At 38.4% G+C, this 27994-nt stretch overlaps 2 protein-coding genes across 5 annotated transcripts in view; both read right to left on the reverse strand.

Annotated features, from left to right (window-relative positions):
* Positions 1 to 27994, reverse strand: part of PRDM10 (PR/SET domain 10) — a 142233-nt gene that overhangs the window by 53301 nt on the left and 60938 nt on the right. For all 4 annotated transcript variants that reach the window (XM_056794620.1, XM_056794617.1, XM_056794618.1 and 1 more), the window contains 3 exons: positions 19977 to 20193; positions 17790 to 18031; positions 15595 to 15798 (listed from right to left, as the gene is read on the reverse strand). In XM_056794620.1, coding sequence (XP_056650598.1) covers positions 15595 to 15798; positions 17790 to 18031; positions 19977 to 20157 — 627 coding nt within the window. In that variant the 5' untranslated portion in view covers positions 20158 to 20193. The remainder of the gene's footprint in view (positions 1 to 15594; positions 15799 to 17789; positions 18032 to 19976; positions 20194 to 27994) is intronic.
* Positions 2 to 6392, reverse strand: LOC100017251 (ras-related protein Rab-5B). Its single transcript, XM_056794621.1, is given in 1 exon segment — positions 2 to 6392. A coding segment is annotated over 1 exon segment (648 nt). The 5' UTR covers positions 6230 to 6392; the 3' UTR covers positions 2 to 5581.

The following is a 27994-nucleotide window of genomic DNA, read 5'->3' on the forward strand; positions in this document are numbered from 1 at the left end:
GAACACACATGCATTGGCAGAAATAAACAGACATCCTCAATTTCTTTGTTTGTGCTTTAACCATTCCCTCCACTTAACTGAACAAAAAAGCTTGTTCATGGATGGCAAAACATAAAAATGACAAATTTTCATAGTCTCCAGCTTTTCACAGCTCTGTATGATATACTATACCTTTTACAGTTTCATAGCCTCCTTCCAAAAGGTAACAATTTACAGTATTTACCAGAGTATTTATTTAGTATCATTCTACACATTATTCAAGTCAGAAATTTCACATGTTAGAGTAATTCACAGCACAGCACACTTACTAGAGTAAGTAGCACTATCACCTAAATGTAGCACTATCCTGCCTTTCGCTGAAAATTACAAGCAAAATCTTCATTATATGATCTACCATCATTAGGATCAGGTCTAGCAAGCATAAATTCTGTATATAATGTTTCTTCTTGTTGTTCAGTTGGGTCTGACTCTTTGGAATTCCATAGACCATAGATGTCCATGGAATTTTCTTGGCAAAGAAATTAGAATAGTTTGTCATTTCCTTCTCCAGTGGGAATCAGGCAATCAGAGGTTAAGTGACTTGCCCAGGGTGACATAGCTAGAAAGTATCTGAGGCCAGATTTGACCTTGGGCATTCCTGAGTCCAAGCCTGGCATTCTATCTACTGAGCCACCTAGATTCCTCTTTCTTAATACAATATTCTCCCCATAAAAACAAATTGTTAAATATATCATTGCATTAACCAGGACTTATTAATGGGGTAGGCACTAGGAATACAGTGGCAAAAACTAATCCTTTTTGCCCTCAAGAAGCTAACATTGCATGTAGGAGAAATACATATATGTAAGTGTATACAAAATATATACAAAAAATGAGAGGTAATTTCAGGTGAGTGGGGGAAACCCTAAGCAATTAGGGGCATCAATAAGGTTCTTAAGTGGAAACTGGCAATTAACCTAAATTCTGAAGGAAATTAAGGATTCTGAAGCAGAAGTAAGAAAAAGCCACATTTGAGGCACGAGAAATAATGGGAAAGAGGGAAGGAGAGCACCTACTATGTACTGACACTGTGCTAAACATTTTACAAATATTATATCATTTGATCCACACAACAATCCTGGGAGGTAGATGATATTACAATCCCCATTTTACATGGGAGGAAACTTTGCTAGCCAGAGTTGAAGTAGCTTGCCCAGAGTCACACAACTAGGGCATCAGGCCAAATTTAAACTCAGATCTTCCTGACTCCAGAACCAGGATTCTATCCACCAGGAGGCAAAATATCAATTGTTACATATCAAGAACAAGAAAGCTAGTCTGGCTGAACCAAATAGTTTATGAAAGAAAGTATTACAAAATAAGGTGGAATCATGTTGCAAAGGCCTTTAAATGTCAAACAGAGGAATTTGTATTTTTATCTCATTAGTAACAGGAAGTCACTGAGGTTAAGCAAAGGAATGACATTGACAGGATCAAATCTATGCTTAGGAATATCACTCTAGCAGTGGCTGGAGGTTGTACTGAGAAGGGAGAGTCCTGAGGGGAGTAGATCAACTTGGGAGGCTATCAAAATAGTTCAGGCAAGCAAGCAATCAATCAACATTTATTAAGACTTACTACATGAAAAATATTATGCTAAGCATTTGGGATACAAAAAGAAGCAAAAGAATGGCAACAAGCATATACAAAACAAGCTATATACAGATCAAATAAGACATAACAGAGGGAAGGCATTAAAAATAAAAAGAGTAAGGAAATGCTTCCTGTAAAGCTAGAATTTTAGTTGGGATTTAAAGGAAGCCAAGGAGGTTGGTAGTGTGAATTTTTAATTTTCTCCACCCTGAATAAATCTTTAAAATCCTAACAAACAGGAATGTCTACACCTCTACTTAAGGATTAAGTGTTGAGGAGGATGGCCTATGACAGACATGTACTAGCAAATGACAAATAAGAAACAACTGACAGACCCGCTGGGCTGTCCTAAGTCAAGCTTAAGCTACCATTGGTACATGTGAGACGCAGGAAGTGATGTAAAAAAAATCTATATACTCGTGTGACTTCCTCTTGCTGGCCTCTCTCTTTAGCAGCAGAGATATGGCTTGTGGTCTGCAAATCTTCACTGACCTTACTTCCCAAGACCCTTCTCCTGAAACCCCAACTTTTGAAATCCCAGTTTCTCCTGTTCCTTCTCCTAACCAATTCCAGCCCCAAGGAAATCTCATCCTTCTAAAGAAACTCTTTCTAGTCAAACTGACTCACAGGTACCCAATTCAACTAGAAGCATTTTTCCTCTAAGAGAAGTGCCTGAAATAGGACGCAATTTACTCCCCAAGAAATAAATGAATTCACATGAAATGTTCCCACATATGAACAAGATTCCTTTTTGGTAATGAAAAAGATGACAGACATATTTTTTTCAGTCTTACAAATGTAATATTTATTTGGAAAGGATGGGGAAGATGAGAAAAACTGGGGATAAAGTGAGGTTTGTAGTAGGGTATGGAGGAGTTTAAAGGGGAGAAAAGGAATATTGCTTGATGAAGCAAAGGAGAGAGATGCCCCCTGCCGAGAGGAAGCAGCAGGGGTCCAATAAGGACTGTTGTTGAATGACTGAATTGATGTTCAGCTACCTCTATGCCCAGAAAGATAGTCCACTTATCTGACTGCGAATTCAAATAATATAAAGTTTAATAACCAGTTAGGATTGGAGTTTTTTTCTCAGCTTCAGAGCTGAGGCCAGGCCCCAGAGGCTGGCAGAGGGTTTCTCCCACTCTGGTCTACTCTATATCAGTCCTTGCTTTGTCTAATTCAGAATCTTAGCAGTAGACAGAAAGCAAACAAGAACAGTTCTGACCTTCAGAAGTGATTGGGCCTGAATCTTCAGGCTGAACCAAGAAGAGGCACACCACACCAGACTGGGCTGAACAAGCTCCTCCCTCCTCCAACACCAGGAAGGCAGTACCGCCTGGCAGGAAGGAAGTGCTAGTCACAAGACCCAACTGCCACTCCTGGCAGGAAGGAAGTGCTAATCACAAGACCCAACTGCCATTCCCAGTTGCCCCTTCCCCCACAAACTGTCAGTCTTGTTTCCTTTCCACAATCGTCCCCTTTTTTTGTTGTGATCTTCCCAAGGTCACTTATTTATATGATAGTTACCAATTTACTAAATCTGCTCTAAGGAATTCTTAGCCAGAAAGTTTGGGTAAGGGTAGTTTTGGGGTTTTAAATTGCATAGCTCTTTTGGTAAATGTATATGTTTGAGGCAGGTAAGGCAGTTCAAGTGTCTGTAGGCCTGGAAAACAGGTAGGACTCCAAGCCTTGGGACTGTAAAAAATAGACTCGAATACAGGACTACAATCCCCACCAGCCTTTGCTCCACTACCCCAGAATGCCTTGTAATCTCACCTGGGCCGAGATCGAGAAGGTATTTAAGCTGATTCAAAGGCTTTTGAGGGCGCTTGACTCTTGGACTTCTGTTTTGGGGCAGGCCTGGCTTTTTTCATAATGTAGGTGAGGTTGTGTCTAGGCCACTCTATGGCCTGGACACGTGTCTCTTATCCTGTATTTTCTTTAATCCTTAATCTTCAATAAACCTCTAAAAAAATATAATACTCCTTGCAGAGAGAAACTAATTTCTACCTGCCTCAGATGCCTCAGTCTCCCCATCTCCCCTAAATTTTAATCTTTACAGGACCCATAAGTTAGCCATGGTCCTATATAGCTTTCTTGTAAATATCAGACCACCTTCCTAATAATGAACAAGAGGAAACCTGGAGCAACAATAATTTTCTACCTTCTTCTGGAATTTGCTCCCTTCCCTTGCCAGTTTTCGCCAAATACTCTAGGCCCAGGTCCCTTTCCACCTACCTTCACCTCAGAGATCTATACTCTGAATCCAGCAAGTGTTAATCCCTTTTGGTGAAGTAAAAGAAGAAACTCTTAACACCAGCCACTTCACTGACCAGAAGAGCAGCTGGTATGGTATGTACAGGGGCTACAGCTAGCTAGGACTTTGTGGCTTACAATACCCATGGAGAGAGCAGTGGTGCCAGAAGAGCAGGATACAATGGTGGGGAGATGGGGCTTCACAGGCCGTATCTCCTAGGAATATTGTAAGGGATAAGATAGAAAGAATGACTTGTCATTCCCCTCAGGAGTGAGGTATCCAGGAATAAACCAAATAAGTAGGGGTAGGAGGTTAAGGTAAGTGATCCTAACAGAAGAACCTGTGACATGACGGACTGTACATTGGGGAAGAGATCATCATACTTATTTACAGGGAAGTAGAAAAGACAAGAGGGGTAGGACATCAGAATGGGTGACTCCCCTTTGAGGGCAAGGTGGCCATCCCTTCCTCACCCCATATGCCTGCCTCTTGCCTGGGACGTGCCTTATTCTATCTTGGCCTGTGTTTCCCTGAGCACTCTCCAATCTCAGGCTCCCCACCAGTTCTTCAGTGTCATGGAATCAAGCATAATGAAGGGTTGTGGAGTGGACAAAGTAGAGAGGAATAAGAGTCTGGGGATAGGGCTGAGGATAAGGTTTGGCCTGGGTAGCTGTCACTGCCCTTTCTTACCCTCTATATACAACCTCTCTTTCCATGGTGTGTTTAAAAACCCCATAAAATAAGCATCCCAAATAAAGCAACCATCAACTAAAGTGCAAACTGTAGTGAGACAGGCCACAACCAGGGTTGGGAGAGGATGGGTGTCAGAAAACAATTCTATATGGATATCAATCAGAGGATGGGTATCAGAGACTGGTCCCTCCTCTAAACCACAGCAGAGCCAAGAAAAAGGCACCCAATAAAGGTTCTTTGGAAGACCCTGGGGCTGAATCACCATGGGGGAAGAGCCCCCAAAGGCGAAGGGGAAATAAAGGCAAAGAAAGTACTATAGAGTTCCTGAGGAGTACCAAGCCTCTTCCTCTGCCCAGGTTAGCTAATTCCACAGGACCCTGCAACTTTTCTCCCTATATGCATCCTTCTCCAGAAGTTTCCCAATACCCACCGAGGGGCAGGGGAAGATCTTGGACACTGCAGCTTTCTTCAAACGTGGGAAATCCCAATTATATAATGACAAAAAGAAGCCATTTCCCTACAAGAACCCTCCCACCCCCACCCCCAGGTTACCAATGTGGATGTTAACTCCTTCAAAGATCTCAAGTTCACTTCTCCAACCCTGAGGAGATGGAACATAAAGGTGGGGAAAGGGACCCAAATCAGTTATTGATGGAAAGCAGAAGGAGCAAGTGACAAAAATGTTATCTGAAGACATGGGGACAAAGGGTGGGAAGAGAAAGATAGATAAGTAGGTTATTGTCTTGCACTTATAATACAAAGTGAAGAAAGTTTGTTTTGGAAGGTAAGTTCCAATGGGGAACAAACCACCTCCTTAAGCCCCAGGGCAGAGGGTGGGAGGCCGGTGGCAACAGCTGCCTGTTCTTGGTTGCTGAAGCATGATGGAGCTGTTGGGAGGCGGCCTTTGGGAGCCAGGGTTCGGGCTGTGTGCTGAGGGGTGGGGACTGAAGTTATGTCTTAGCTCTCGTGATTGCTCCACACTCATTTGCTGCCAGCCACCCATCAGTTGCTACAACACTGGCTCTTGTTCTGCTGCGACTGCTCATGAAGATCCACTCCCCGGCTTCAGCCTGCTGTACCCCCCATGCTCTGAGGTTCACTCTTGGGCAATTTCTTAGCTATTGCCAAGAAGAAGTCATTAACATTCATGGCTGTCTTGACCGATGTCTCAATAAACAATAAGCTGTTGTCATCTGCATATGCCTGGACCTCTTCATATTCCACCATGTGCTTGTTGGCCAAATCAGCCTTGTTTCCTGCCAGGGCAATGACAATGCTGGGACTGGCCTGTCACTGTAGTTCCTTCACCCATGTCTTTGCTCAGGCAAAGGTTTCCTGGTTGGTGATATCATAGACCACAATAGCAGCCTGGGCACCCCGGTAGTACATAGGCACCTAGCTGTGATATTGTTCCTGTCCTGCTGAGTCCCAGATTTCAAACTTGACTGTTGTGTCATCAAGATAGACAGACTGTGTGAGGAAGGTGGCTCCAATGTTGCTCTCCTGATATTAATGGAATTGCCCCTTGACAAAGCATAGCACTAAGCTAGACTTGCCTACTGTAGACTCCCCCAGCAGGACAAGTTTGAATTGACAGATATTGCTGGTCTGGAGATGGCTATTGGACCGAGCTGTGCCTCTGCTTGTCATGGTCAAAGAATAGGGTAGGTTGGGAAAGGGATAGGAAAGGGGGGGAGGGGAAGGGGTCTACCCAGCTTCTCAGCAGTCCTAAACCTCTGTCTACCCAATCGGGCCCGAGCCTGTGTCTAACAGACAAACAGCTACAAGTCAACCAAATCCTTCTCCTCCTCCTCCTCCTCCTCCTCCTCCTCCTCCTCCTCCTCCTCCTCCTCCTCTTCCTCTTCCTCCTCCTCCACCTTCTCCTCACCTGAAGGAAAAGTTCAATGGAGACTGGTCCAAAATTTAAGAGCAGTAAATAACTTTGTGAAAAAGTCCCACGCAGTCATTCCAAGCCCATCTAAAATAATTTCAGAAATCCCAAGTAACTCTAGATATTATACTGTCGTTGATCTGTGTAGTGTTTATTTTAGCATTCCAATTGCAAAGGAAAGCCAAAAAAGCTTTGCTTTCACTTGGAATGGGACTAAGATGACATGGGGAAGATTACCAATGGGATTCTGTGATAGCCCAACAGAATTTTGCCAAATCTTGCAACAATATTTAAAGAACATCTGATTCAAGGAAAGCAAAATCGTGCACTATGTGGATGACGTTCTTCTTGCATCCCCATCTGATAAAGTTTGTTTCCAGGACAGTAAAAAACTCCTCCTAGAGCTATATAAGAAAGATCACAAAGTTTCCAAATCAAAGCTACAATGGGTCATGCCTAAATTGGAATACCTAGGATTTATCTTGGAAAAGGGGATGAGAAAGATTTCCAATTAAAGAGTAGAGGACATACTGAAATTCAGTGTGCCAAAGACTAAGAAACAACTGAGAGCCTTTTTAGGAGTGACAGGTTTCTGTAGACAATGGATCCCAGGCTATAGCCAAATAACAAAATGCCTTAAGGACTTAACCAAAAACACAGTCACAGAACACCTTTGCAACTAATGAAAGAGCACCTCCAAGGCTTGGCACAGCTCAAAGAAGCAATCATAACAGCTCCAGCCTTAGGGATTCCAGACTACAACAAAGAATTCCATCTCTTTGTACATGAAGCAAGAGGCATAGCTTCTGGAGTGTTAGTCCCAATTTTAGGTCAGTGGCATATTATAGTACACAGGTAGATATAATTGAGAAAGGAATGATTCCCTGTTTGAGAGCAATCGCAGTCACAGCAACCATGATCCAAAAGTCATCTGATTTGGTATTAGGATCAAAACTCAATGTCTACTCTGCACACCAACTAGAATCCATATTAAAGAAATGTCATTTACAAGCTTTCACACAGCAAAGACTTTCTCAATAAGAAATTATGTTACTAAGCAACAAAAACATCACGTTAAAACGTTGCCAACCATTGAATCCAGCATCCTTGATTCCAGATCTGCCGTTGGAAGGGAAACTCACACATAATTGCCAAGAAACAATATCAGTAGTAGAAAAACCAAGAAATGATTTAAAAGATACTCCCCTGGAACAACCCAACATTGAAATGTATACCAATGGTCCGAGCATGATAATAGTGGTAGTCTCTCGGTGACTGAGAATGACTATTGTCTTTGTGCAGTTTCATCTACGGTGTACCCTCATGTGGCTTTGGAGTCCAAAGGCTGAAGCGCAGAGTTTGTGGCACATGGGGCATGGGATGCCAGTTGTTACGGGAGGTGCGGTTGTGGCCTGGTGTCGACGTTCCCGCTCAGCGGCAAGACATCAACGTCGCTCATCTTCAAAGGTGGTGACGACATGGTTAATGTGGGTTTGCCAGCTGCTTCTGACAGAGGCAGCAAGTTCTAGTTGCTTTGGTGTAATGCCAGCCCACTTCAGGTTTGACTTTAGCTGATCCTTGAATCTTTTCTTTGGTCGGCCTTGTTTCCTGAGTCCAGCTGACAGTTCACCATAGAATACCTGTCTTGGTATTCGCTGTGGGTTGATGTGGATGACATGTCCAGACCATCGTACCTGGGTTTTGAGGACCATTACTTCGATGCTGGTGGAGTTGGCTCTGTCGAGGACTTCCTGCCGAGCATGATAGTTAACGGAGAAAGGTATACTGTAGTGGCAGTAGTAACACAGAGACATTATGGTATGCGTCCTTACCAAAGCACATGAGCGCTCAAGGGGCAGAGCTAGTTGCTTTATTAAATGCTTTGCAAATCGGTAAAGATAAACAGGTCAATATTTACACAGATTCCCAGTACGCATTTTCAGTAATTCATGCCACTGCAGAAATTTGGAAACATAGAGGATTTTTGACAAGTGCAGGCAAAGAGATCGCATACACCAAAGTAATAATGCAACTTCTTGAGGCTGTACAACTTCCCAAGGAAGTGGCAATAATCCACTGTAGATCACACACAGGGGTTAATGATCATGTGTCTTTAGGAAACCATAGAGCTGACATTACAGCAAAATTTGGAGCTAGAGAAGGATCTTTACATGTATTGAATTTCTCAATAGTTGAACAGGACAATCTAACTAATGCCTATAATGAGGAGGAAATTCAATCATGGATAAAGAACTTAGGAGCAAAACAAATGAGAGGAATATGGGTTTCGCAACTAGGCAAGCCCATCCTGCCTAAAAATTTATTTTATCACGTGTGCAATGCAATACATGCACAAGGACACTGTGGAACCGAATCTGTGATCAATTCAGTGAGACGATTTTGGACTGCACCAGGAATATCGTCATATGCCATAAGAGTTCATCAAAAAATGTAAAATTTGTATGCAGTTCAATCAGGGAGTTTATAAGACCAAAGAGTTAGGAGGTCGTCCCTTAGCATATACTCCATTTGAATGCATACAGTTAGATTTTTATTAATATGCCAAAAGACAAAGGGTTTAAGTATTGCCTTGTCATCATAGACAGACTGACTAGATGGCCAGAAGTTTTTCCTGCCAAAAAGAACAACGCAGCATTTGTGGTCAAAATCCTATTAAAAGAAATCATACCTCGATTTGGGATTCCCTCAAAATTGGACTCAAACCGTGGAAGTCACTTTACTCAGTCAATATTAAATGAAATTTATAAAAATCTAAGAATACAAGCAACATACCACACACCATATTATCCCCAAAGTTCAGGGCAAGTGAAGAGATTAAATAAAGACATTAAAACATTGATAGGAAAATTTTGTGCAGAAACACACCAAAAAAGGACAAATATTCTGCCATTAGTTCTGTTCCATCTTAGAACACGACCCAGTGGAGATTTGCACATCTCTCCATTTGAGATGCTATATGGACACGCAATTTAGCAAGGAAGGACTTGTAAACCAGCTTACATTACAATGATAGGTGGAGACTGTCAATTAACAAAATATATACAAGCTTTACAAACAAGAATAGCAGAGTTGCATGAAATGGGCTTGATACAACAAACAGTACCCCTGGATTACAATTTGCATAACATCAAACCAGGAGACATAGTATACTTAAAAAATTTCAATAGAAAATTGGCTACAGACATAAAATGGACTGGACCACAAGAAGTATTGCTTACTACCCCAACTGCTATAAAAGTTGCAGGGAAAGACTCATGGATTCACTGTTCCCACGTGAAACCAGAAAAAGTTCAATATCACTCTAACAGACATAGAAGATAATTAGACAAAAGATAGTGCTGAGAAATGAAAACAAAAAATTGATTAACAAAAGAAAATCCAACACAAAGAAATAATAGTGACACATAATGTTCAAGACAACTTTTCTTGGTTCAGCCCGAAAATTGAGGCCCAATCACTTCTGAAGGTCAGAACTGTTCTTGTTTGCTTTCTGTCTAGTGCTAAGATTCTCAATTAGACAAAGCGAGGACTGATATAGAGTAGACCAGAGTGGGAGAAACCCTCCGCCAGCCTCTGGGGCTTGGCCTCAGCTCTGAAGTGGAGGGAAAAAACTCCAATCCAACTGATTATTAAACTTTATATTATTTGAATTCGCAGTCAGATAAGTGGACTATCTGGGCATAGAGGGAGCTAAACATCAGTTCAGTCATTCAACAACAAACAGTCCTTATCGAACCCCAGCTGCTTGCTCTCGGCAAGGGGCATCTCTCTCCTTTGCCTCACCGAGCAATATTCCCTCTCTACCCTCAACTCCTCCATACCCCTATACAAACCTCACCTTATCCCCCATTTTTCCAATCCCCCCATTTCCTTTCAAAATAAATATTACACAAAGAAAACTTGCTCCAGGCTTTCTTAGTGGAACGTGAGAAAAATAAAATAATTTCTCATGTCAATAAAGCCCAGGGAAGCAATGCAGCCCAGTGGCCATCTCAGGATCCCAAATGGGACTATAACAACTCTGAGGATTATTTACAATTATACTGTTGTAGGGAGGCCATCTTAACTGCCATGAGAGAGTACGCTATCAGCACAGATAAGTGGACAGAATTTGAAAGAATTAAGCAAAATGAGAAAGAGACACCCTCCATATTCATGGACAGAATAATTGAGTTTGGGGGTCAATACCTAGATTTTGACCTTTCTAAAGAAAATTGCATAAGACAAATTAGAAGGCACTTTGTCAATAACTCTTGCAAAGTGATCAGGGATTATTTTAGAACTCATTGCCCAAGGTGGCCTCAAATGGACCTTGAAGAATTATGAAAAACCGCTCTATATGTTTCAAAGGGAAACAAAGAAAAGGAGGAAGAGACTAATGATTTCATGGAGAAAATTGAGAAACAATTGACATATTTAACAAATAAAATTACTAAACAGGAAAAAGGGCATGATACTCATCAATGGCACTTGCCCCTCTCCAAGAATCTAATTATCAATCCATTACCGGCCAATTCTGTGAGTAGAAGGGCCACAGAATGATAGAGTGTAGGACTTTATTCAAGGAAATCCGAAAGAATATGCAGTTTAATAACAACTACAGAAATAATAATTATAGAAATAGTTATAAGGATAATGGAAACCACAACTTTAGGAATGATAACTGATAACTATAGGAACAGATATTGGGAAAATGATAACTCAAACCAAATGACTCCACAACAATATAACTTAAGTGGTGCTCGTCAAAAAAATACTCAGGGTGCTAATGCCTCTCAGGAGGATTCCCAAGGAACTTCCCAAATACTATGAAGGCGGTACCTCGTAGATTCTATTGTTTTTGTAGATATTAACCCTTTTCAATTTTTTCTCCCCTCCAAATAGTAGCAAGAAGGAAGATAAAAGAAGAAATGGATTTTTGAATACAGTACCCCTGAGATTATGAAATATACACATTTTTAACATTTTTGTTTTTCTTCCCTATTGATGGATCTGTTCTCTTTTGTTGCACTTTACTTGTACCATACAGTATTTGATTTTTTCCTCTCATTTTTTGCATTTAAAGCACATGTTACTTCTATTGAGACTGACTGTATCCTATCACATGCATTGGAGATAATAATCCATAGACTAATGGATACTTTTTTTTTTTGAAACACATTGAATTCTTGAATTTTATATTATTGCTTTCCTTTTATTTTTATTAGAATATTTGACTTTTTTCCTTTTTTTCATTTCTGGTACTAAGGTGCATACAATCAATATTAACTTTTTATTCAGCAGTAATATAAGTTTAAAAAAATACATATATATATACTTACTATAATATTAATGCATACCCAAAAGCTTTAAACTGTGGGAACCTGTCATTTATTGATAAAATGTTATGGGACTGTGATTAACATTTGTGTCTGATTCTAGGAAATGGGATCTCAAAAAAAAAAAAAAAAGCTCAGACTTCATCTATACAGTGCCCTAGAATCACAGACTTAACATGAACAGTCCCAAAAAGAGCACACAGGTCAAAAAAGAAATAAGCCAATTCAGGTAGGATTGCTGTACTTCTAAGCCATTACAAAAGGACTTGAACCTAGTGTGAGACTTGAGGTTGCGATGCTCGACATATGTTAAGACAGAGGACTTCCTTGTATCCATACTCTTTGTGAAATGCTCACAGACAAGAACCAAAGTTTGGCTATCATCCTGGCTCCCCATATCCCTGAGAATGACAAAAAATCAGACCAGGGAATGACACTTCCCTATTAAAATAAAAACCTAGTACTTTTTCTCTCTTATAGTATGGCAACTTCCTGTAGTTTTGGCTGCAAATAGGTAAGTGAAATGTTACTGCATTCTGTCCTACAGAGTTATGGTATAGAAATTACTTTAAATTGGACCCTAATACAAGGGTCTGTTAGAAATTTATGGGACCCTAATACAAGGGCCTATTATGAATTTATTCTTGTTTACTCAACATTTTATATATATAGATTTTGATATTTTGATTCTGATTTTGATTTTTTTTTCTTTCTCCCAAAAGTTTAACTTTCTTCCATTTTTTCTTTATTTTTTTCTTTCTCTTCTTTTGATAATTGACTCATACACCCCCATAACTCAACCATGCATCCTACCCTGAACTGGATGTTTCTTAACACCCACTTCAGGGAGGGATTGTATTTTAATAAAATCCAAGATTTAAAAAAAAAAATTTTTGTTCAAGAAAGATCTTCAAAGAAAGATTACTAACTCCTAAAATTCAGAAAATGAACTGTTGCAGAAAGATGCCAGAAAACCTACACTACATCAAGAAGATCCAGAATGAACTTTGGGTATGATTGATTGAACTGAAGGTTGACTGAACATTTATTTGAATGTATACTCTTATGCCAAAAGGGAACTTCCCCCGATGGGTTTTTGTCAATGCACCCAGCAAACATTGGTTTTGCTGTCTCTCTCTCTTCTATTCCCCCCTCTTCTATCTAACTATTGTAGTTTCCTCTTAGAAGGGAAAATTCTGTATACACCTGCAGTTAGAAAATTTAGAGGTGCAGGATGGTTATGTTTTGTGATCAACTGGAGAGACTAGTCCCCCAATTATCAGGGGGGATTGTGAATTTTAGATTTTTTCCACCCTGATTAAATCTTTAAAATCCTAACAAACAGGAATGTCTACACCCCTACTTAAGGATTAAGTGTTGAGGAGGATGGCCTATGACAGACATGTGCTAGCAAACGACAAATAAGAAACAACTGACAGACCCGCTGAGCTGTCCTAAGTCAAGCTTAAGCTACCACTGGTACATGTGAGACACAGGAAGTGATGTAAAAAAAAGTCTATATATTCGTGTGACTTTCTCTTGCTGGCCTCTCTCTTTTGCGACGGAGACGTGGCTCATGGAAGTGGTCTTGGCATCTTGGCGTGCCTGCAGCTCATGTCCGGGTTTGGCAGTGAGAGTTCTTGGTGCAGTGACTAGGAGAAGCTCATTAGCGGGGGTCAGGTGAGGCGTCTTCCCTAAACTCTCTCAGAGTTTAGGCTGATTCCTTTTTTTTCCTTTACCTTTCCTAAAATGCTATCCTCTTAAGAGGCCCCTCATCTTGGAGTAGACCTCGTGGCTAGAAGCTGAGCTAATTTTAATCTTTGAGGAGGCCTCGTGGCTGAGTTCTCTGAACTTCCCTAGGTTTAGGCTAGGCCAGAGAAATCTTATACCCTTTTCTCTCTACTTCTTAATTCCTTCCCTCTATATTAATGAAACCACCATAAAATTCCCAAACTGACGAGTATTTTTATTGGGATTTAAATTAATCCCTGGAGACCCTCAGTATAATATATTAGTCAAAAACACCTAAATTTACCCCTAATAGTCATCAGAGCAGAGGAGGTGTTCCAGGTATGGGGAAACAGTCAAAAAAATGCCCGGAGCCAAGAGATTAAGAGTCTTGTTTATGCAACAGCGAAGAGACTAGTGTCCATGGATCAAGGACATGGATCAATGTCCAAGGAATGCAAGGAAGGAAATAAGGTATAAGAAGAATGGAAAAATAGGAGAGGGCTAGACTATGAGGGCTTTAAATGTCAAACAGAGCATTTTGTATGTGATCTTGGAAAAAACAGATAGCCACTGGAATTTATCAAGTATGTAGGGGGCTATGATCAGACCTGCTCTTTAAGAAAAATCATTTTAGTGGCTAAATGGAAGAGAGACTGGAGGAGAAAGAGAGACTTAAAGAAGAAAGACCCACCAGCAAGCAATAATCCAGGTGTGAAGTGGTGAGGCCTGCCCCAGAGGAGAGAAGGGGAAGTATCTGAGAGAGGTTGTAAAAGTGAAATTGGTAACTAGGTTATGGGGGTTAGAGGCAATAAGAAGTCTAGGATAATGAAAGGATGGATGGATTTCTAATATTGAGTTATTATTTCTAAGTAATATTCTTGTATAATTTTCTAATTGAGGCCTGGCCTGTGTTTCAAGCCTCTTTCCTCACTCCTTTTTCCTGACATTCTCTTATATTCACTACCCCAGAGAATTTTCTAAATTAGAATAAATATTATGAGATCCATCTTGGCTGGTAAACAAGAACTGGCTTAAGCCAAGTATGTCTGTGGGCAGCATCATTGGGTCCACCATTGAAATGTGCTATGCAGGTAAAAAATTTACTTAGCCAGACTCAACTCTATCTTCCAATCTGGATCATCTAGGACTAGAAAAATGTTTTGTTTGTTTTTTTAAATCCTTACCTTCTGTCTTAATATCAATTCTAAGACAGAAGAGTGGCAAGGAGTAGGCAATTGGGGTTAAGTGATTTGCACGGGTTCACACAGTTGGGAAGTTTTTTGAGGCCAGATTTGAATCCAGGTCCTCCTAACTCCAGGCTTGATTCTCTATCCACTGAGGAGAAGGTGGCTAACAGTGATAAATACCACAGAGAGGTCAAAAAAAATGAGGATTAAGGGGTGTGAAAACCACCAAATTTTGCAATTAAGAAGACCAGTGGTTAAGTATGGAGAGAATATTTTCAGTTTAGTGAATAAGTTGGAAGCCAGACTGCCTGAAATCAACATGTCAATCAACCACATAGAATTGCCCACTACATATGAAAGAATATATCAATTAAGTACCAATTCATAAAAGATCATGTGTTAATGTACAAACATTTCCCTGGTCGCACACACCAGGCTATTCCTCACAAATCTATCAGCCCTTTTCTCTTAGCCCTTCTATATTTTGTTTTATTTCTAAAACACATACCAGATTCTTTCTTAGAATCAATACAAAGTATTGGTTCCAAAGTAAAAGACTGGTAAGGGATAGGCAATTGAGATTAAGTGATCTGCCCAGGGTCACACAATTTGTAAGTGTCTGAGGCCTGATTTGAACCCAGGATCTTCCAACTTCAGGTCTGGCATTCTATCTCCCTTTCTGCTTCTACCCTACTGTATTAATGAAGTTTTGGGAGGACATTAAAATCAAGGTCTCTTCAATGCACAATTTTTGTAATTCGAGCATTGTTATCAGTATAACAAGAACAGCTCTGGTGAGATTTGAGGAAATGCTTCATTTGTGATCATTCCTATCCAGAAAAGGGCACAACAAAGTTTAAACCCTACCTTGAGTTCCTGTTTGGGTTCTACATTCTTTATCGTTGTATAATAAACATGGTGACCATATTGGTAAGCCACCAGGTTCTGTTCCAAGTGATTCTGTGCTGGGCGTACGAACATCATCCAGTTACAAAGTGCTTCATCAGACAACTCAAACCATAGGTCTTCATGAATATCTCTTTCTTTCCTATCCCCCTTATCAAGAGAAACCTGCAACCAAAGAACATGAAGAAAAAGTCACAGGAAACTTTCAGCACCACATGCATTAATCTCATAACATACTGAATATATATCTTTGATAAAGGTAGCAGCTCTGCATCTTGATTATACATTTTGTATTCCAGACTCCTGCTATATATGTGGTCTCCTCAGTATAAAGGAAAGAGTTGTCCTCGTACTTATACCTCTAATTTAGAGAATTACCTAGCTATAAGCTGGGACTTTGATCTTTATTGTATGACTTAATCAGATTGTGGTCAAAACTAACAGAAAAAGTTCAAAAATGTATGAATATACTTGCTAGCTCTTCCACCAATCCACCAGCTAATGTTCCCTTTACGTTTTTTTCTGACCATTTTTAATCAGATGATTTTAAAAAATCTTTACCTTTAACTAGTATTCTTCCCTTTTGGCCAGCTGATAAGCACTTGCCAAAATAAATATACCTTCTATCCAATGACAATAAAGTTCCATAGTTCCATGTGCATTATTTCACTCTTCACACTCTGAAAGTACATGGCTTTTGTGATGTTAGTAGCTAAGAGGCTATTTTTTCTTACTTCTTAGATCTCTGATATAATCCTTATAGGGAAGAATGATAGATACTAGAGAGCTGATTACTAGAGTTACTATAATAGTTCGTAATACATATCTTAACACTATATGCACTCAAACTAATGAGTCATTATATGTCTGGTTGCATTTCTTTTTAATATCTTAAAAGTAATTTCTTAAAAAATACTTTACTTGTTCATTGAAAAGAATTTGTCCCTGGCTAAACTTTAGAATATATGTTCTACAAGTATCAAAAATCAAAAATAAGAGAGACTAACTTTAAAAAAAGAATGCCTAAATCGTAGGCTCCTATTTCCATAGTATCATCTACAGAAAACACTAGCTTACAGACAGGATTGTAAATTTATTAAATTTATGAATTGGAGATTATAGCTCCTTCCTCATTACCAGCAACTACTCTTCTGATCAGGACCTGACATCTTAAAGTCTACATCCCTAGCCCTAATTACCCACTATTGGCCACTCACAGTGGAGCCACAAGAAATAGGTAACTAAGAGGTAGAAATTTTTTATTTATGACAACAATTTATTTTATTTATTTATGACAACATAAGACTAAATGAAAAGAGTTTTGCAAAACTAAAAGTGCTATATAAATGCTAGCTGTTATTATAATAGATAGAAATCATGGATCAGATATAAAAAACAGATCAGAGATAAATGTATTTCCTCATCAAATAAAGGGAGAGATTGTGTGTGGCATAATAGATAAAAGGTTAACCTTGGAACCAGCAGGACCTGGGTTCAAGTTTTATCTCTAATGGAGCTATGGCTAACTTACTTAACTTGAAAGCATCACTAGATAATTTTCTGGAGCTAAATTACATAAATATTATTCATCTGAATTGCTAGAAGGAGTTTCCACAATGGAAATTTCCCACATCAATGAAAACACAAGTCTGAACAAAAAACAAAACAAAAACCCTGGACGGACATCAGAATTGTCAACTATAACAAACTGAAAATTAGAAGAATCTAGATCTATAAACCAAAATTCTCTCCTAAAGAGCTTTGAAATCCTTCAAAACAAAACCCAACCAACATTAGAAATTGAGAAATGTTCTTTCCAAACACTTTGTGCAGCATAAACTATGTCTCAGTGTTTAAATACCAATTCATAATTTGTATTCTGCTAAGTTCATGGAAAGAGAAAGAAAAATTGTTTTAAGGATAATGTAACCATAATATTTTAAAAGTACATTTCTCTGACTATCCAGAGATGCTAATGAAATCTAAATATTCTTTCTAAGGAAAAAGCATTGCCATTTAAACACAAAATCATTAGAGAAAGGCAAAAGATACTATAAAATATCTACTATGTAACTAAGTCAATAGAACAAATGGTGACTCTTTCAAATTACTTTAACCTAGAAGCAGGAAGGAAATATATTAACAAAGCATGCTACCTTTAGATGAATATAACAGTCTTTCAGTTCTGATTGTGTGACAAGGGGCCCTTCCACAGGGCCAAACTGGGTACGTTTGGGAATGCGTCTTTTGGAAAATACTCCTCCTAGGAATCGGTCTATGTAGAGTACCAGAGGCAGACTGGCTCTTGCTCTGGTAAGGACTGGCCGATTAGGAATGGGATGTAAGGGCCCATGCTTTGGGCATACTGAAGAATGTGCGTTATTGCACTCTTCACACCCTGAAAAAGACAAAAGAACTTGAGGTACAGTAAAAATTCCTAAACACATGCAATGGGAACATAACTAGACAAAAGAGGTCACTAACCCCCTGAGATACAAAATTCTAGCCTGAAGACTTTCCAAATTCAATCCTTGGTGCCAAGATACTTAAGTTAATCAGTTTGCCCAACTTTACATTTTAGTACTTATAGTATGCATATTACATAACTTTTAGAGCAAAAAACAATACAATTGCTGGGTTTTTTTTTTTCTTTAAAAACAGGCAGGACTTATTTATGCCTGCATAAAATAAAATGAAAGACAAACAATATATGAATTTCATATTGCTGTCACATCTCTGGGCTGGGCAGCAATTATGTTGGTGGTCACTAAATACACAAATCAATTAGACCTATATCTGGAGAGCAAAAAGATGGATTCATTTGAGTCACAAAATCTGATGAGATTATTCAGTTTCCTCAAAGGAAACTGAAGGAGAAGCACCATTGTCTGTGACATAAACTCAAACAGGAAATTTACTGAACAATATGAGAATTCAATGAATACCATCTAATGATAATAAGCAACATACTGTGGAATAGGGACTACTGCAATGTACTGTGCTTAGCATATTATGATGATGGCAGTGGATACATAATGAACTGAACTCAGAGGAATGGAAAAATCAATGAAATTAAGGTTCTTGAAAAGAGATAATACAACATACCTCCTCCCTCACAGCAGAGAGGTGGGAGACTACTAGGACAGAATATGTAAACAATGTCAGAGAAGGTTTCCATATCACATTCTTTTGTTTAATTGTTTTTCTTTGTCATAAGGGAAGGTTCAATCAGGAGGGGGGAGGTGGCAAATGACTGTGATGTAAAGACAAAAGGCATCAATAAAATAATTTTTTAAAGATGATATAGTAGGTTAGCAATGTCATTAGTATATGTTCTTTGAATTGTTTTTTGAAAAATAACAATTTTGCATCGATTCATTCAAATTATCTTTCAGGATCTCCCTTCATGACCAATGGAATACATGTATGAAAAAAATGGTCAAAGTTAGCTACAGTTTTTGGCCATGAAACAGAGTAAAAAATTATTAGAATACCTAGAGAACATCATTGGCATTCAGAAACCATCATTAGCCCTATGTTCTAGCCAAAAAAGCTAACTAATTTAATCTCATTTTACTCAATAGTTTCTAAATAGTTATCTGGATAACTTAGAAGATGTTTTTCTATTTCTATTATCTCTTAAATAATCAACAAATGATAAATATTTATTTGCCTTAAAATAAAGCACCCTTTCTAATATTTTTTAAATAACTAAAGGGATTATTTTGAAAACCTTTTAGATTCATGTAAAATAAAGCCAGCAAGTTCCCTGAGAGTAAACATTTTGGGACAGGGGAGAAGGGCACTAGCCGCATTCAAATTGGACAGTGCTAGAGTCAGCACATAAATATGATGCCACTGCAAAGCTCTGAATGGTCCTGATTCCAAAACAAAGAAGCATAGAATCAAATGGCATAAAAGTATAATAAACATCTATAAATGGAAAAATATAATGATCTTGAACTTCAGAGTAGCCCTCTGAGCAACAATAAGGTGGAACAGGATAAAAAGCAGCAAGGCCAACATGGGGAAACAAAAATGTCCCAAACATTTTTGAAATAGTGTGAAGCAGGAAAAAGAAGTGTGCTCGCTCTCTCTCTCTCTCTCTCTCTCTCTCTCTCTCTCTCTCTCTCTCTCTCTCTCTCTCTCACTTTCTCTCTGTCCCTCCCTCTCTCTCTGAATCTCTGTCTCTCTCTGTCTCTCTCCTCTCTGTCTCTCTCTCTCTGTCTCTCTGTCTGTCTCTATCTCTCTCCCTCTCTCTCTGTCCTTCTCTGTCTCTCTCTCTCTCTCCTCTCTTCCCCTTTCTCTTTTTTCTCTCTCAGGATATGAGTTCTTTTACTTACATAAATCATGAGGGTCAAAGGGCCGAGGTGGATCTGGTTCCCAGTCATCCATGTCTGTGTCTTCACCATCTTCCTCCTCCTCTTCCTCCTCCTCTTCATCTTCTTCTTCTTCTTTCGCCTCCAATCTACCCATGGGGTTCTGTAGAGGTGCTAAAGGATCTGACCCATCCACACCCTCCATAGGAGGTAACACCTGATTATGGACTGGCAATGAGGCCTGAAGAAAGTTTAAGGAAAAGTGAGAGGGTCCATATATTTGGCTGGTGATTTTCATGGGGCTTATCTTTCAGCCCTATTTGTTTCAAGGTCCAACAAAAACTCCTTTATTGCCCACAGGAGACATGACCTTAAAACATGCCTCTGAGAAATCAAGTCTCTAAATTTCCTGGCTGCTATGGCAGAATAAGTCACTGTTGGCCACTTTTTAAAATGTAAATAATTCAGGGAGCAGCTAGATAGCTCTGTAGATTGAGAGACAGGCCTAAAAGACAGGAGGTCCTGAGTTCAAATTTGACCTCAAACACTTTCCTGCTGTGTGACCAGCAAGTCTTTTAACTCCTATTGCCTAACTCTTATACCACTCTTCTGCCTTAGAACCAGTACACAGAATTGATTCTAGAATGGAAGAATAAGGGTTTTTTTAAAAAGTAAATGATTCAGAGATTTTGTTCAAAAAAGAAATATGATGATGATGATGTCAGGACAACTGGTATATGAAATATAGTTTGGGTCTGGCAAGATATATATATAGAGAGAGAGAGATATGTGTGTGTGTGTGTGTGTGTGTGTGTGTGTGTGTGTATTAGTTTACCTGTCTAGATTCAGGAGAACAAATGTTAACTAAAACAAAACATAATCTTATTTTTTAACCCTGACCTGTCTTAGAATAGATAATAAATATGAGTTCTAAGGCATAAAAGTGGTAAGGACTAGGCAACTGGGGTTAATAGATTTGCTCAGGGTCAGATAGCTAAGAAGTGTCTCAGGCCTAATTTGAACCCAGGACCAGGCCTCTTTGTAGTTGGAGTACACCATCTTCCTCTTCTGCACCTCAAAACCTTTTAGAAAAAGCGAGGAGGGAGGCAGCTGGAGAGCTCAGTGGGTTGAGAGCCAGGCCTAGAGACAGGAGGTCCTGGGTTCAAATCTGGACCCAAACAGTTCCTAGCTGTGTGAACCTGAGCAAGTCACTTAACCCCCATTGCCTAGCCCTTACCATTCTTCTTCCTTGGAGCCAATACATAGATTCTAAGGTGGAAGGTAAGAGAAGGAGGGAAGGAGGGAAGGAAGGAGGGAAGGAAGGAAGATCTAGGAGAGGGCAGTAATCATGGGAGACTAGTCTATTCACATTTCCCAATTGAGAAATGGTCAAAGGATATAAACAGGCAGTTCTCAGAGGAAGAGATTAAAACTATCCATAGTCATATGAAAAAATGTTCCAAATCATTTTTGATTTGAAAAATGCAAATTAAAACAATTCTGAGATGCCACCTCACCCTACCAGATGGGCTAACATGACCAAAAAATAAAATGATAAATGGAGCTGTGGGAAAATTAGGAATACTAATATACTGTTGGTGGAACTGTGAACTAATACAGTCATTCTGGAGAGCAATATGGAACCATGCTCAAAAGGCCACAAAACTATGCATACCCTTTAGCCCAGCAATACTATTACTGGTTATGTATCCCAAAGATATGAGTTGAGGGAAAAGAACCTTCCTGAACCAAAATATTTTTACCAATTCTTTTAGTAGGGACAAAGAATTGAAAACTGAGGAGTTTGGATTGGATGAACAAGTTATAGTATATGAAAGATTAATAGGATGATGACTTCAGAAAAACCTGGAAAGACTTATCTGAACTGATACAAAGTGAGAAGAACCAGGAGAAAAATTTTTACAGTAACAGAAATATTATAAAATGATCAATTGTGAAGGACAAAACAATTGTCAGCAAAGCAAGTCTCCAAGATAACCACAAGGGACTCATGAAGAAAATGCTATCTACGGCCAAAGAAGGAGCTGCTAAAATCTGAGTGCAAATCAAGCATGCCAACTTCCACTATATTTCCTTCATGAGATTTCTATTGTATGTATCTTCTATCGTTATATGCGCAATATGGAAATATGTATTACATGAAAGTATGGGTATAACCTATATATTAGGCTATTCACTGCCTGGGGCAGGGGGTAGGAAGAGAGAAAATCTGAACTTTGAAATGTCAAAAAACCCATTATCAAAAAGTATTTCTATATGTAACTGAAAAAATAAAAACTAAAAACATTTTTTAAAAAAGAGAGTAATAAGTTCATTGAGGGCAAAGACTGTCTTTTGCTGCTTTTTGTATCCCCAGCACTTTGCAATGTATCTGGTGTATAATAGGCTGCTTAATAAATGCTAATTGATTGAAAATAGAAGTTGACTAATTTACTTATGGTATCACTTTGTTTCTAAATCATGTATCCATTTTAACTTTACCCTTGGCATGAGATGTTAGTCTGTGCTTAGTTTATATCATGCTCTTTTCCAGTTTTCCCAACAGTTGGATCTTTGGTTTTTTCAAACACTACATTACAATAGTTGATTACTACTGTGTTGATTGCCTAATCTATTTCATTTATACACTATTCTATTTCTTAGCCAGCCCTAGATTATTTTGATGGTTGCTACTGTATAATATATACTGAGAATGGATACAGCTTAGCTACCTCCTTCATCTTTTTTAATTGATTCCTTTGATATTCTTGGCCTTTTGTTCTTTCAGGTGAATTTTATTTTCTTTTTTTAGCTCTCTGAAATAATATTTGGGTAGTTTGATGTGGCATTGAATAGGTAAAGTAATCTGGATGGAATTGCCATTGTTACTATAGTAATATACATGTGTTTTCATGTAATACATATTTTAATGTTTGTCATTTTATGAACAAAGACACATTGTTTATGCCTTGGAAAATTCATGGATGAAATAAAATAAATAATAATATTGTTCAATCTAAAAAAAAAAGAAGAAGAAAACACTAGTTGAGGGTGAGTACCAAAAGAGAAAAAAAGTCAGAGAAGGTTCATAGCAATGCATCTCTACAAAGGAAGACAACAGTGTACTTGGAGTTAAAAAAGACTTGGGCTCAAATGCACCCCTGACACTTGCCATCTGTGTGCCCCCAAAATCATTTTAACATATTAGTTGTGCCTCAGTTTCCTCATATATAAAATAGAAACAAAAGGAATACCTAAAGTATATGCCTTTCAGGAGTATTGTGAGGATGAAATGTGATAATGTCTCTAAAGTGCTTTGCAAACTTTAAAGCCCTACATAAATGTCATTTATTATGTTATCCTCATTAGAACTTTATGTCTTGCACTCACAATTTCCCAATGCATTTATTCACTCAGGATTCAGCTACCCACTCAGAATTCTGAACCACTTAGACTGGATTATTCAATATGCATTCAAATTAATCACTAAGGACAGCATAAAATTGAAGGGCACATATACCTTTATAGCTCATCAATTCTTCATCTTTTTGCAAAGCCCAACTGGGAAAGGTTTTATAAAGCAATTCTGTGTTAATTTCCATGTTATTATTTTGAAACAGTTATGGCCAATATATTTTTCCCAGAAGATGCTGCTGAAAGGACACTGGTTAGACAAGCTTACTGCTGGCTACTGTCCACTGCTGAGAAAGCTTATACTAAAAAAGGTGCTAACACACAGCCACTGTCAATCTTCTGGAGCTTTCTGTAAAGCCTATGGCTAAGGAAAAGATTGAATCAGTCAGCAGCATCTTGAAAGATTGCTGCCAAAGCAGGGCTTGGAGCAGATGCCAAAAGTATGCAGGCTATTTGTTGATAAGGAAACCAAGGAAAGAGTGAATCATTCCTAGGAAGAACAGATACATTTCATATCTACATAAAGGACACTGCTCAACTGGTGACCATTATATAGCTTCCCTAAAGATTAGAACAATGAACTTTTGTATTATGTTTATGAGACAACATCTATTCAGTCTGTTGACAGAGAATATGGGGAAATGGTAAGTTAGCGCTAGAGAACAGAAATAGCATTTTTTCTTCCTTATAGAATGCAAGCATGGCCAAAATAATTTCTACTGCTACAACTTATAGCAAATTGGGTTTATTTTTCTTTTTAATGCCAAATTTCTACAACTGTCATTTGGAACTACAAAAAATATGAGACAGTCTCTCTGAAAAGTATAATATGAAACAATATTGGAAGACAGCAAATGTAAACAGACACTTTATGAGTCCTACAGAGGCCAATTATCAAGGCAACACATTCTCTTTTCAGTGTGTATAGGGGATTGGACATGCTCATCTCAAAGAACAAAGGAGAGATTGTGTTCCTATATCCGGAGGATACAGATATCTTCCCTAAGGATTAGGAAATGCATATAATGAAACAAAGCTTCAAAAGTTTTTTCCTATCACTAATGGGAAAAAAGAATCAAAAACAAAAATCTGCCACTAACTTAAAAAAAGTAAATCCCTTATTTGGCGTTGTTAAACTCTTTATCCACTGTGAATTGATCCAAGGGTTGTGGAGGGCAATTTTGAATTATGCCCAAAGGGCTTTAAAAGACTGCCTGCCCTTTGGTCCAGCCATACCACTGCTGGGTTTGTTGTGGTGGCAAAAAATTGGGAAATGAGGGGGTGTCCATTGATTGGGTAATGGCTAAACAAATTTTGGTATCTGATGGTGATGGGATACTATTGTGCTATATGAAATAATGAACTAGAGGAATTCCATGTGAACTGAAATGACTTCTAGGAATTGATACAGAGTGAAAGGAGCAGAACCAGGAGAACATTATACACAGAGACTGACACACTGTGGTAAAATCGATTGTAACAGACTTCTCTATTAGCAGTAAGGCAATAATAATCCAGGACAATTCTGAGGGACTTATGAGAAAGAACACTATCCACAAGCAGAGGATAAACTGTGGGAAAAGAAACCCAGAAGAAAAACACATGATCAATCACGTGGTTCTATGGGAATATAATTGAAGATTCTGACTTTAAATGATCATTCTATTGAAAATATTAATAATATGTGTAAGAGTTAAAATGGTTGAGGCCATAAACTGTAGTGACTAAAATAGTGGAAGATATAAATTGTGATAGATAAAAGAGTGGATGAGTAAATTGTGACCGCAGAAAATATGTTTTCACTACAGTGTCTTGTTTTTAAATCAATATATAAGGTGGTCGCCAGGGAAATATTCCCAATTATGAATATACCCAAGTCAACTGGGTTTTTATAGAGAATTTAATTAATACAAATGAAGAATTAAAGAAAAGGAGAGAAAGAATAAGAAAGGAATAAGTATAAAGGGCCTTAAGCCAACATGGCCTAGACCTGAGTCTTAAGAGAGAGATCAGTCAGTCCTTAATCACTCACCACAAGATCTGTCCAAGCAAGAATATAGACACCAGTTCAGCCAGCCATGCTTCTCCAAAGAGGAATTCTTCTGACTGCCCTGAGACCCAGCTTTTTCTCTCCTTATAAAGGGAATTTTCTCCTATGTTACCACCCCTAAGTTCTCTCATCTACCAATCACAGTAGACATTTTTCAAAGGACAGACCATTCTTAGTTCACACCTGAGTAGACTAATCTTTTGAGAAATTCACACCTGAGTAGACTAGAATCTCTGAGTAAGTTTTTACCTCTTTGGGCCTTGTAAGTTCACAAGTTGCCTGACCTTTATAGGTACTTAGCACCCCTTTGTATTATATCCAAAAATAGACATGGCTTAAGAACTTTTATGTCTTACTATAAGTATGGGTTTAAGTACTTTTCATTGTTCAGCAAAGAGTTTACAACTTTATCTTCCCCTAGGGCAGAATTAAGTAGGTGAAGTAGAGTTCTCACATTCCTGATCTAAGTAGAGTTCACTGCCCAAATGGGGACTGGTCTTAATCCAATCTTATGAAGTAGGGTCTGGGAATTTTTAAGGTTCACATATGGAAATAGGTTTTGAACAGTGATACATGTATAATCCAGTGTAATTGCTTGTCAGCTCCAGGAGGGGGAAAGGAAGAGGGGAGGGGGGCGGGGGGGGGGAAAGAACATGAATCATGTAACTGTGGAAAAATATTCTAAATTAACTAATTAATAAAAAATAAAAATAAACTATGTCTCTCTCTAGTTTATCCAGTTCATTAAAAAAAAATCTATACTCACACATAAGTACTGTCATTAGGAATAAAAAGCAAGATAGGTTCATTTCCTTACAGCTAAAAGGTATGGCAAAGAAGAAGGTGCTGAACTGACAGTAGGTGATAATGACTTGCAGAATAAAGTATGATTCACTGGAAAGAGTATTAGACTTAGAATCAAAAGATAATAATTATTATTATAGTTGGCATTTCTAGAATGCCAAAAGATTTGCAAATCACTTTACTTATCGGATCTCACTAGATCCTCACAGCTCAGAGATGGATGCTATTATAATTCCACTCTGACAAATGATGAGGAAATTGTAGCTGAAAGAGGCTGTGGCTTTATCCAGGATTACACAGATAATAACAATCAATCTACCACAAAAATCAAGAGCTTAACTCCTAGATTTGATATTTACTCTAGACATGTGGCCTTGAGCAAGTCTCAAATTCTGGGCCTCAGTTTCTTCCTCTGTGAAATGGGTATAATAATACACTAGCTAACAGGGCAGTATGAGAAAAGTAAGACTATAAAGCAATACATAAAATCCTATATATTTTTGAGCTATTGGTCCAACCACTATCTCCAAGGCCTAGAGTACAAACTTCCCTTAGGTCTAGACCAGTGATGGGCAACCTTTGAGCTTGGTGTGTCAAAATTTGCCAAAAAAGCAAGCATAACTCAGATGGTGTGTCACTTTGAGAAAAAAAGGTCCTTCTCAGCATGTGACCCCATACTTCTCTGTATGCGGCCTCATGCAGCCATGTGTCATCGAAAATGGCTATGCATATCAGCACTGACACACGTGTCATAGGTTTGCCATCATTGGTCTAGACAAAACAAAACAAGTAGATTGCTAATAAAATTTTAGATAAAAAGAGAATGGAGAGTTCTTGGAGCTCAGCATCTCAAGAATCTCTCATTGAAGAGGCAGCTAGGTGGATAGGAAACCAGGCCTCTTATTTTGTTTTATTGAAAGTTTGTTAGGTACTAGAGGTTAAAGAGATTTGAAACTTTAAAATCTGAATTACAAATAGTGAATTAGTAAATGAAAAGATAGAGACTGGAGGACCTGGGTTCAAATATGATCTCAAGATTCCTATCTGGGCAAGTCACTTTTGCCTCAATTGCCTATTCCTTACCTTTGGAAATGATGGTATCAATTCTAAGACAGAAAGTAAGGGTTTTAAAACAATTTCTCAATTGAATGTTTGCTTCACTAATTACAAGTAAAATTCTATTGTACTAAAAACCATTATGAAGAAGGTTCTATACAATAATCATTTCTGCATATAGTAAAAACACAGACAACACAGATAGCAAAAAAAGAAGATAATTATTAGAGGAGCTTGGGGTAGAAACATTCTAATACATTGCTGATGGAGCTGTGAATTAGTTAAACCAATTTGGAAAGCAATTTGGAATTATATCCAAAAAGTCACTAATTTGTGCATGCCTTTGTCTCATTTGATGGCATTACTAGGCATATGACCTAAAGATATTAAAGACACAGAAAAGGGTCCCATAAGTACAAAAATATTCAGAGTAACATTTTTTGTGGTATCAAAGGGGAAAAAGCAAACAACTATCAGTTAGGGAAAGATGGGACAGATTATAGTATATTAAAGGATTGGAATAATATTACATTATAAGAAATTACTAAAAGAACAGACCCATATCTGGGAAGCTTTGCACGAATTAATGCAGGTAAGTTAGCAGAAACAGGAGGAGGATTTATCAATGACAACAATAATTTCAAAGGAAAACAACTTTGAAAGACTTAAGATCTTTTGATTGAAACAATCACCAATTATAGCTCTAAAGGAATGATGG

Source organism: Monodelphis domestica, chromosome 4 (genome assembly GCF_027887165.1).
Source record: "Monodelphis domestica isolate mMonDom1 chromosome 4, mMonDom1.pri, whole genome shotgun sequence".
In the NCBI taxonomy this organism is placed as follows: domain Eukaryota; kingdom Metazoa; phylum Chordata; class Mammalia; order Didelphimorphia; family Didelphidae; genus Monodelphis; species Monodelphis domestica.